The following is a 12,641-nucleotide window of genomic DNA, read 5'->3' as shown; positions in this document are numbered from 1 at the left end:
GTAAAAGTGTCACATATAATCACAGTTTTACCTGCTTAAATAAAATTTGAATTTTTTTCATTTTTAAACTGTTCGTTTAACTCGTTTACATTCATTGTAACTTAACCGTAGTTTCAGTACATTGAATTTAAGGAAAAATAATCATAAAATAGTAAAGTATTAAGGAAAAATTGACATAATGGGCTATCTTTGCTCTGCTCACCACGGGTATCGGAACCCAATATCTAGGAATGCGAGTACGAAGACATACCGCTCTGCCATAGGAGAATGTTGTTATTTTTTACAAGCTGACAACCAAGGGCTTTCCATCAACACTTTTCTTCAAAAGTACTTCAAAACAATTTATTAATATATTGAATATTTGTTCAGATTTGTGCTTAAACTCAGAGTAAAGTAAATACTAAACTGAATAACTACTTTTAACACTCATTTCATATATTCAGAACACTATCGTGTTGCGAGTCACAGTGTATTATAAAATCAAATACTTATATTACAGAAAGAAGAATGTTATACAAGTGCAATATTAAAACATAAACGTACATCTCATGTATAATCCATCAGTGTAAAAGTGTCATATATAATCACAATTTTAGCTGCTTAATTAAAATTTTAAAGTTTCTCTTTTTTTATTTTTGGGCTGTTCTTTTAACTTGTTAACACTCATTGTAGCTTAACCGTAGTTTCAGTACAATGAATTGGGGGGATCATAAAATTGTGAAGTACTTTGTTTAGAATTAAGCACAAAACTCCACAATGTTTTAATTGTGCTCTGCCCACTATAGGTATTGAAACCCGGTTTCTAGTGGTGCGATTACGAAGACATCCCGCAAAAATATTTTATTAATATATTGAGTAATTGTTTAGATTTGTACGTAAGAATTCAGAAACGCATAGTAAAGTAAACACTAAACTGAATAAGCACTCTTATTATGCAGTTTAAACATTTCACACATAACATTAAAATATAAAGATACTTTTGACATGTCGTTTTAATTTATGTGCAGCGTTTTCTGTTGTAGCAATAATATATAATCATTGCTAACAGGGTTAGTGTGGGATTTGAACACCATTTTGATAACTGTGATTACACCTTAGTATTTACTTCTAGCTTCAATATCTACTTATACATACAGGTATCGCATTACCGTTAACGGTTTAAGCAGTTAACGAAATGTGATAGGGAATAATGTCTATGTCAATAGTGCCCAAATGCATTGGGAATATCTCACCTATCAGATAAAATCCAAACGCTGACGTTAATCAACTCACTCGTCGTGAAAATCAAATAAGTGTACGAAAATCAAATAAGGATACGAACCTGAGTGCTTACAACCACAACGTCTGAAGTTCTATTGCCTTTCACTATCTATAACAGTTGTGAGAAGGTTGTTAAGCCTACATTTCCTGAAGTAGAAACGAAATCACCCTAACACATCTATTAAACTCCCAACCCCCCTTATTAAAATATATCAAATAGAACTAAAAATATCAAAAAGAACTAAGTAAAATTACAATACATTAAATAGCATTATACTTTAAAATTTCTTATATAGTTCTTACTCCCAACCTCCTCCCTTTCTCCTGAAGATTTATTCATATATCACAAAGGTACAACATTATAAACCTAGCTACTTGAAGCTAGTCTTTCCGTCCCAGTTATACTAAAGAAAATTACTTTAAAATTGTTATTAGCTACTTATAAATTAAAGTAATTAACGCTCTCTTTATTTTATATTTATGATGTATTTTTCCTTAATCGATAATTCAGTCCCTAAAATAATTTTGCAAAGTATTTCTTTAGTTGCCTGTCTTTACATCTGTTACATTTCAGTTTTTTTGTTAAACTCAATAAATAAACTATGTCAAACATGACAAGCTGAAAGAGAAGGCTCTCGTCAGCATCACATGTCGAATTCGGATTCTTCGATTCACAGAGCAGAATATTAACCACTAGGCTGTGCCTGGTAGTCTTATAATTATTACTCTGTAAGACAAAGAATGAAAGCAAGGATCTCTCCAACTCATAAATGGGCACAAAAAGAGTGACATTGTGAAAGACAATTTCTTCGACTGGTTCTTCAAATAAATCTGTCATCAGTGCTTACCAAAAGCAAAGGAAATGTTTGACTCTAGAAACACTATGACTCTAACATTTGATAACAGTGCAAAGGAAAATACAATTACACAACTAGAAAAGCTCAAGAGACGTGAGAACATTTTACCATTTCTATCAACAATGGTCACTATTAGATGAATTGCAACCTACCACCCAAAAACTTTGCCAAAACTTTCTTCTGGTAGCTGCAAACCAGGAAAACCCGGAAAAACGTGAATAATAAATCAATGGAACTGTGTAATGGGTACGATGAGCTGCATGTTATTATTTTATTTACTGGCGGTATATAATAAATACAAAAGAAAACACGAGACACTTCATATTCTGGTTTTGTTGTATTCTCAAGATAATGTAGTTGCTTCAGGGATGTTCCACTGGCAAGGTATGATTCTTTGATTTTTCTAAAACAGTGAGTAACATTTTGAGTTTTCCTAAACGTTATCACTGATCGCATCTATCTTATTCTTGGAGTTCTCAAGGCAAAAATTCAACAAACCTACACGCTGTTTAAGTGCGATATATATTCTAAACAATAAACCAACATGCTGTGACTGTTTTAAATGTATTAGAAAGGCTTAAGAAAAATTTCAACAATTTTAATTGTCCAGCATAATTATTAAATTTCAATCTGACTGTATATGTTTGAAAAACAAACAAATAAACTTGAACAACAAATTAGTTACTCTAATCCTCTACTGTTATCGACCACATCCTTTGACACTGTTGTTATATTATTTTAGCTCAAAGCTACACAATGGGTTATGAACTCTTTGTCCACGATGTGCCTTCAAGTCCCGGATTTTAGCGTTCTAAAAGAGGAATCTTACCTCTTACACACAGTGGGACTCACACGTTCTCTACACTAGCATCTTGTGGAGTTATTATACAACACTATTTTCAAGTTATTATTGCAATGAAATGTGATTCAACTCAATATAAGGTGGAAATTACTGGCAAAATCTCTCTTTTCAATATATATATTACATAAAATATATAGAAGTAATAAGAAATAGATGTTGTAAATCGTCAGTAAAATACATTTTGATTTTACAAAACTAAATTGAAAAAATTAATAAAAATGAATACTTGTCATCCCAAAAAATAAGATGCACAAATAAAAATATTTAATACGAAACAACTTAACTGGACTCTGTTTTACCTTACCAAATCTTCGCTTGTTATTTTCCTAATCAGAATAAGTAAGAGCTGGTGTCAAATATTGTGTATTCAAGAAGCAGACAAATTATTAAAATTTAATATCGTGAAGACAGTTATCAGAATTTTTTATTATATATCAATTACAGTAAACGTTTAGAATGGCTATTTGTGTTCTGAAATATTAACACTTTACCCGAAAGACCATTAAAACGGGAGAATGATCAAACAAACCTCCCATAAGTATTTTCATTCCTTCACATGTCCCTGAAACTAAAATATTCGTTAATACAATGAGGAATTCAGCCAAGTACACAACCCAAAATAAAATGTACAATTATAAAATTGAATTATTTCGAGCTATACATTAAATAATGGAATACATAAATAAACAAATGACGACAAACTGTAAAAAAACTGGAATCATTAGGCATTTCCTATAATCAGAGGACATTTGGTGTTGGAAAATGATTTGCTCCATTGAATAATTACATCCAAACAAAGCCAAATAAGTAAATAAAATCATCTGGAAGGACTGCGTTAAAAACAGCAAATCCCAACCTCTGATTAAGTATATCATAACCATAAATTTTAAGCCATAAACAAAACACAATACGCTGCATGTTTTTAAAAAGATCCTCGGGTACAAATTATAATGTTGGGCTGTAAAATGTTTCTTAGATTTTGGAGGTGACTGAAGAATAGGACCCACATTTCGGTGGGGATACAACATCTATCGGTCTTAACCTCAAATTCGCTAATCTCACATAAGAAGATTAGAAATTTAGAAATTAGGAGAGCGAGATGAGGGTGCTCAAGCCCACAACGTCCGACATCTACATCATCCTTCACTGCCTGTAGACAGTAGAAAGTTAAAATTAGTATACGATAAACATAAAAAGATGAAAAGTAAATAAATAAAATGAAATAAAAATTGAAAATAAACTAAAAAATAAGGAAAATAAAGTACAACCATTTGGGGGGTAAGTAAGATAAAGCTTACCTATTGAAGTTAGCATTCTTACCCTCAATATCGTAAAGCCACTAATTAATAATTGACACGACTTTGAACCGTATCAGTAAAGTAATGGTTTACAGTAACTGGGCTACTCTTTTTCCAACGAATAGTAGGATTGACCGAGAATTTATAACGATTCAACGGCTAAATGAGCGAGCATGTTTGATGTGACAGGGATTCAAACTCATGACTCTTAGATTACGAGTCGAGTGACCAATCACCTGGTCATGCTAGGCCAATAACGATTAAAATTATCACAACTGTACTGTAGCCTCTTTTTTTTCATATTACAGTATTATTGTTCTCAATATGCGTATTTCTTTTTGAGGAATTTTAATTTAGATGCTATTACGAAATTTGTATCACAATGTTTTGCATTAAGTCAAAACGTATGAGCTCTAACCAAGTATGTACACTAAAAACACACAGATTAACTATAATAATACTTAGCGTGTTGAAACTCAAATTACACATAGACTGGTTTCTCGATTTATATTGATTATATTAATTATAGTGCTGCAAAAATAACATTGCAGTATCAGAGGTTATAATTAGTATTAAACTTTCATGTTATGAACTTTTTCATATAGAATTCACTACTGGTTCATTTATTGTACCACGTTGAGTAATTTCGTTATTTTATCTTTTAATATAATCACTGTAAAGTTTTTGTTTCAGAATTTTATGCAACGTTACATTAAACGGAAAGCAGCTAAGTCAACACCCATACTATCTTAATACTCTTTTCTAGCCAAAGAGTGTAATTTGGCCGTCACAACTCTAAAGTGCAGAGTACCCTTTGCAACAATAGGCTGTGATCATAGTCCTGGAATTGGTAGTTGGAAATACTAACCTTTAAGCCACGACTTGTCCAACAATGTACAAAAAATACAAATAATTTGGAGTAATCACTTATTTTGTATGTAAAATACAGAGGGGTTTCTAATAGTAATTAGTAGAATTAAATGCTATATCAATGATGTTCTCATCGCATTATTTTTTACTCACATATTATAATCACCTTGTAATTAAATAAGTTATGAACCCATAATTAATTTAGTACATAAATGAATTAAAAAATAAATATGCTTAAAGAGCCGATAAAGTCTATGTGAGTTAAATATGAATTTAATGATACTACACAGACCTTATAAACTAGAATTACTTGCAGCAACAAAAAAGTATTACCATCTAAGTAGTTTATATACAGATAATTTTGGAAGAAGTTACTGATTAATTGTGTTATTTCCAAAGTTCAGTCATCTAGCTCTGTGACTTGTAAGTTTATAGCATTATGACTTTTAAGACTATCCTGAATAATTGTATTTATTTTCTTGAAAGCCTTCTAGAAGCTCATCTTATTACTACAACAAACTACAGAAAACTAATTATTGCAACAGAAGAAACTTTGGATTAACAATAAGTATTCGCAGTGTATTTGCATAGTGACAAAAATGAGAAATCCACATTAATTAGTATGATGCTAATCAATTTCAATGAAAAAGTTGAAAGCACCGACTCTCGTTTGTGTGATGAAGTTAATAACCCCGGATCATCAACCATGCAAAACAAGTAAAACTAGAAAGAAATGCCGTTCATTCCTTGCCTGTCTCCCAATGACACAGCGGTATATTTGCGGGCTTACAACAGTAGAATCCCCGTTTCGATATCCGCGGTGCTTGGAGCACAGATAGTCTATTGTGCTGCTTTATGCTTAACTTAAAACAAACAATATTTGCCCTTTCATTTTCACACGTAAGGTGCATCCATAACTGTATCAACATCATTTTTGTCTTCTTATGAATTTATTTTAAAGTAATTCTTGAAGCAATAAATTTGCTGTTTAAGTTAATATTTAAAGACGCTATTTGAAAATAAAATATTCGATAAATATTCCTAGTTCCTTCTTAGAACTTGGTATGATCATATAGCAGTTGCAACTACTTGTTCTTCCAGTATTTTTGTGTCATGTTAATATACCTTCATAAGGAATGATAGAAAGCCATAAACAAAGTTAACATAAATAAATAAATGGTCAGTATTATTTTATAAATATTCTACAGAATAATCATTTTATACCCCGCAAGAATACATTCTTACAAGGATGTAATAACGGTACAGTTAACTTGTAACTAAACCACCATTATGTTGTACCCGTTACAATATTTGGAATATCTAATACAGTTAGGGTACTCCTCTTTTCCAGGTTTAAATGTGATTGGTGGGCAGAATACAGAAAGCTCATAATGTAACTGTGTACGTATTCCCAACAAAATATCAAACTATAAAAGGTTAACTAGCGCAACAATAACAATTGAGATTTTTGCACTTCCTAATGACAAAAGCAATTAATTTTGCTATGAATAAGAAAAATAATTAACCTCATTATTATTAGAAAACAATTTTTTTCAAAGAATAATTACGTGTTTATTTACACCATTTTATTTTTTACAATCATCCTGCGTCTCTGTACGTGAGTTGCTTGATAGAACTGTTACCTTACTTTTAACGTCAAATACCTACGAGCTTTGAATAATTTAATTGTTTATTTTTAATCTTTCCTTAAATAAAACGTGTTCTGAACTTATTAAAATATTTTTCCCGACCAAGAATCGGTGTAAGTGAGTTTAATATGTAGGAGCAGAGGATTATGAAGAGTTTGTAAAACTTGTCACCTGATTGTATTTTGGTTAAAATCTCATAACATTTATTTGTATTTGAATGCGAAATAGTTTCTGTAAAACTTACATAAGATATTCATGATAAAGATAAAAAAATATTATTGAAAATTTTTGATATGTTACAGTACAAAGTTAGACAATTATGCTTAAAAATGTACTAAAACATAAAAGAATGACAACTAAAACACTGCCAAATGACGAATATAAATAACGTTATCGACAGATAAAAAAATATAAACTTAACTAAACTTAGTCATTCAATTAACGCGTTTTTACACTTGTTATTTCACATCCTGTGATCCACCCCTTAAGTCTCGAGATTACAGTTCTAGCACACAAGATAAAAAATAAATTTAACTAGAAATGCTTTGTTGCTATGGCAACACCATGTCCCTGATATCGTCAGCAAAGAATAACGAACCTAGCAACGGCAGCCTGTTATCGATCGGTTCACGTGATTTGCACTACGTTCTTCTTTACTTTCATGGGCTAATTTTTTTTTTAAATTTAAGCGAGTGTAACACTGAAGTTTTAAAGTTTCTAACCATAATGACTTAATTCATCCCAAGAGCATTTTTATTTATTGAACAGAATCTCATGACCAATAGCTATTATCAAGAGTGCCATGATTACTCCTCGAGTGATAAACTAACCCATGGCCACCAAAAACATCAGTTTTCAAATAAGCTATTGCTGTGCTAAATTAATAATTCTAGCTCAACTATTAAAAGAGATCGTATTATCAGCTATGTTTACGATATAATAATGAAGTTAGTGTTACCACACCTGTACTCGATTCCGACGCCATGACTCCGTATCTTTGTTCTGGAAACTGTCAGATGGGTGATGAATATTGTTGATCTAAGTCTACTTTTCTACAAACGCACACTTCTATCGAATACAAACAGCCTACCTACCCGAGTGGCTGTCTTCTACTGTAAAGTTGCGTACTTGGAGCCACGTGTAAGAATAGATCATACTTATTAGAATGGCTGCTTCAGTTTTACCAGTCAGTTTCTAAAGTGTTCCTAAGAACGCATGTGCAATGCAATGGAAAAGCTAGCCGAGGTGGCGTAAATATGCTATATCTAAAGTAGCTGCAAGCATGGTAACGTATGTAACGGTAGAAGTGTTTCTGAGGGAAGGGCCAAAGCCTATCGATCTAGTATCCTATATCACTGCTAGCGAGGCTATACAGTATTATACAAACACTCCTCTGCGTTCCTACTATCCATAGAAAAAGTTTGCTCAAATCATTTAGATTTCTCCAGATATTGATATTGCTGTATGTTTTTTCTCGACGGTAAAAATTAATGTAAAATTTCAGGACCTTAAAAATATTGGACCTCATGACGTATTACATGTATTCTATACTTCATTGATCTGTTATTAAAATGTTATAATTTTATGTTCTATTACTGTATCATACTACTAGTGAGCTACTGTTACGTAGCAATGTCAATATAGAAGTTACGAATTCTTGACTTGTTTAATCGGCTACACGAATGTTTAAAAATAATAATTATGAATGAAGTTGCATATGAATGAACCAACTACGAAATAAAAGTGCAGGTATACGATAAGGAAAATTTAAGTGAATTTGAATTCTTCATTATTAAAAGAATAATTAAACCGATATAAAAATTATCAGTTTCAACTTACAGCTTTTTGTTTTCTTCCAGATGAAATGTTTTAGCTTCGATAACATGTACACAAAAAAATATGTAGCTCCAGTAACTGATCATAGAACGATCCAAAGCAACTTCGATATTGTTCTATTTCTCTCAAAATTTTTCTGATTAAGATTGTTTCAAATATAACACTTACGTATTTGTATAATTTCCACAATAACTGTACTTTTCTTAGAATACTTTTGAATACGTAAGGTATATGGTATACCATATTAAGAGAACCATAAGCGAGTCATCTGTTAAGGATTTTAGATAATTAACTACTCTAAATTGTAAAAGAGTTAGACTGATATCAATTTGTTATTTGATGTTCCCTGTTTACCTAGCTTACTTATGTGTGGTTACCATGGAAACAGGATTAAAAATTTATTGCTTTCAAGTCCTTTATGATTTTAAATAATTTGTCCATTATTATTACTCAACATATGTAATAAAGATTTCTGGCATCGTCTATATACATTGGAACCTCTTCTACTCTGAAATCAACAAAAACACTTAGGTATATTTTAAGATGTTGTTGCTAAAATACCTTTCATTTACTCTAAGCGGTATTACTAATCTGTTCATAAAATGCATTTTCCTCAAAAGCCGGAAGGTGAGGAGAGAAACGAAAGACTAGTAATTGATAGTGGTGCAAGACAACTCAGCTTATTGCTGGATGTCCTTTTCTCTTTTTCTAAGAATTTATAACCAACGACATAGCACTTATTAGATTTCTCTGCAAAACAGAGAAAAGACATAACACTTTACAAAATACACCAAACAGTCACAACGTGAACACAACATGGCGTTTATCACTATATGTGTTCTCTGACCTTAAAATAACTTCTTCTTCTATTCATTGTCACCCTTACACAACGTCTGGCTTAGCTTCGCATGCAGGTGTGAAATCATTTTTTTTTATATTATACACATTTTACATTTTGACAAAAGTTGTGTTTTGATTGGTGTATTTTGTAAAGTGTTATGTCTTTTCCTAAAAGTTGCTTGCATAGTTCATCAATATCTCGAATATCATCAATATATCACTTAACTTGAAGCAAATGTCACGCATAATAATTTACTCCCTGAAATCATCTGTTTATGTTGCTTTTTATATTTCTAACAACAGTTTATTGTCGTGTTGCAATGTGAGAATGTAGTGTATCGGTGGCATAAACACGTACGTATATAGTAGTGACTTGATAGTTACTTCTCACTGGAAGCTGTATGTTTTAAAATATTTGTCTTGCTACATAGTATAGAATACTATCCTGGTTTCTAATTCCTCAAAAAGTGATTTCCTTATTGGTGTAAACACCTGTGGGTAGTCCACATGCTATGACACTTGGTGCATAACAATTGTTATGTGTTTGTTTGTTTTTGAATTTCGCACAAAGCTACTCGAGATCTATCTGTGCTAGCCGTCGCTAATTTTGCAGTGTAAGACTAGAGAAAAGGCAGCTAGTCATCAACACCCACCGCCAACTCTTGGGCTACTCTTTCACCAACGAATAGTGGGATTGACCGTCACATTATAACGCCCCCACGGCTGAAAGGGCGAGCATGTTTGGCGCGACGGGGATGCGAACCCGCGACCCTCGGATTACGAGTCGCACGCCTTAACGCGCTTGGCCATGCCGGGCCACAACAGAAAACTAATAGGTAAAAGTTTTGCTATATTTTGGGACATTGTTTCTAAATAACTCATTCTGCATATGACAATCACACATATCCAACGGGAGGAAGATAATACTTGCATATAGATATAGATATTCTCATGTGATTAATAACGTGTTTCTTCAAGACTGAGCTGTTGTTCTTGTTTAATAAGCCCAATCAGATATATAGTTTTGAGTCTCAAATATTAAGTATGTGCAATCTTCTTTTAAAATTACTTCATATTTTAATTTTTTCATAAAATATCATCTACGAAAATTCTAGAATGGCATAAAGAGTTAATTAAAGTAATTAAAGAAGCTTGTATGCAATTTTCATAATTTTCGTTCAATTACTTTTATACAGTGCATTAATTAAATTTCAACATTAGGGCATTTTCCAGAGATTTGTCACTCTCTTCATAATTTTCAAACACTGAAAGATACATAAATCTTGTTTTCAAAGATATTAAGTAAAATCATAAGTTTAGTAATAATCCTTCAAGGTGAATATTAAATTTCCAAGAGTGAAATAGTGTCTTGATACAAATAACAACCGAAGCTACAGTATGAATTCACAAAATTCCTTAAAGTAATTAAAAAACGGAAATTAATATTTGTGAAAAATCTGTTCACTAAAGTGTTTCATAAGATTTGATATTCAATCTCTAATTTATCACAACACGATGTTTTATTTTGTATTAATGAAATAAATACAATGATACCGATTTTAACTTCTTTAATGAAATCCAGTAACTTTTACCAGTGTCTGAAATTTTAATTAATAACACAAAATGGTCTATTAACATAGGTCATTAAAACAATGACCTTCCTTAAAAGTGTTTCTTCCTTAAAAGTTTTTTTTGTTACTGAATCTCTCTCTGTCGAGTAACTTTGAAGTCAATGTTTAAATTGTTAAAGCTAGTAAAGATTAGCAAGAGATTCATATTTTTATATCCATTTCTTTTAACTCTATCAGACAGAATTGGAAAGGTATTTAAATAAGAAAATTTCAGGAAAGAAAGGGTTATAATATTTTAATTACCATTATAGTGAAGTAGACCCTAGAAGATTTGTTTGTTTGTTTGTTTGTTTTGGAATTTCGCACAAAGCTACTCGAGGGCTATCTGTGCTAGCCGTCCCTAATTTAGCAGTGTAAGACTAGAGGGAAGGCAGTTAGTCATCACCACCCACCGCCAACTCTTGGGCTACTCTTTTACTAACGAATAGTAGGATTGACCGTCACATTATAATGACCCCACGGCTGAAGGGGCGAGCATGTTTGGCGCGATGGGGATGCGAACCCGCGACCCTCAGATTATGAGTCGCACGCCTTAACATGCTTGGCCATGCCGGGCCCAGAAGAATACCTGTAATCATAAACCTAGTTCATAAAATGTCGAGAGAGATCAACGATAAGTCATTTGTGAATTTTAATAAAAGGGCACTGTGGATTGAGTTTATTTATTGTTTAGTGACAAAAATATGAGCCAACATTATGTATCCTAAATAAAAGAAGATTCCATCCCAGTTAGCCTCAATAGGATTAACGTTGGTTTTAAGATATAAAAACTAAGAATGTGCAATTATTTCCGATTTGTTAGGTGGTTTATTAACTCCTTAACTGAATCTATCCTAGGTGGATTTATAGAAACATTATTCTAGCTTAATGTACTAAAGGAATTCCACCTGTGCTCTCATCGGTTAACACTATTTTAATTTGAGCTACATGGGCCAGGTACTTATTTCTAAAGGATCAGACTTAGTCCTCTAGAACTCAATATACATAGTGTCATACATTAAAATATCATTAATGTATGTTAAATACCTGTTAAGCAATTTTTAATTAGCACCATGTCTGATGCAAGACCGTTATCTGACAATATAATCAATGCATGGAAGTTTCGTTAAAACCGTAAATATCCGAGAACAAGTTCAGTTAGCGAAACAGATTTATATTTCAAGATTAGCAACCAGATGTTAAAATACTTTATTGTGTTTATGTACTATAAAATCACTTTAATATTCAACAATTACAGTAATATGCTGTATGGCTGATTAACCTCATTCATGATTATTAAAAATAAATGGTGGATTATTAGAGCTTAAAGAACTCTCAAAATAGTGAAATATTGCACGGTATATGAAATGTCATAGTTTTAAACCATAGCTGACTAATTTTTGGATTATTTTGTGTATGCTCATTAATCTTTGAACGCAAACAATGAATTATTGAGCCATCGTTGCATTAGTTAGATCAGATCTGTAAATTTATAGATGACGTAAAAGAGCTGCGTTTTTAAACTTAACGCAGCTACTCAAAGGAAATATAGACTAAAT

The 12,641-nt window shown here is 31.9% G+C and overlaps 1 protein-coding gene across 5 annotated transcripts in view; it reads right to left on the bottom strand.

The window, feature by feature from the left end:
* LOC143252924 (coiled-coil domain-containing protein AGAP005037-like) overlaps nt 1-7,996 on the bottom strand; it is a 322,060-nt gene extending 314,064 nt beyond the window's left edge. For 3 of the 5 annotated variants that reach the window (XM_076505799.1, XM_076505802.1, XM_076505803.1), the window contains exon 1: nt 7,891-7,966. In XM_076505799.1, the coding sequence (XP_076361914.1) occupies nt 7,891-7,951 (61 nt within the window). In that variant the 5' untranslated portion in view covers nt 7,952-7,966. Of the gene's footprint in view, nt 1-7,759 lie in introns of all 5 variants that reach the window. The other 2 variants (XM_076505800.1, XM_076505801.1) reach the window with 1 other exon arrangement.
* Between the last annotated feature and the right edge of the window lie 4,645 nt (nt 7,997-12,641).

Source organism: Tachypleus tridentatus, chromosome 6 (assembly GCF_004210375.1).
Source record: "Tachypleus tridentatus isolate NWPU-2018 chromosome 6, ASM421037v1, whole genome shotgun sequence".
NCBI classification, from domain to species: Eukaryota; Metazoa; Arthropoda; class Merostomata; order Xiphosura; family Limulidae; genus Tachypleus; species Tachypleus tridentatus.
The sequence above is the reverse complement of the archived record's forward strand: the minus strand, read 5'-3'. Positions and strand labels throughout refer to the sequence as shown.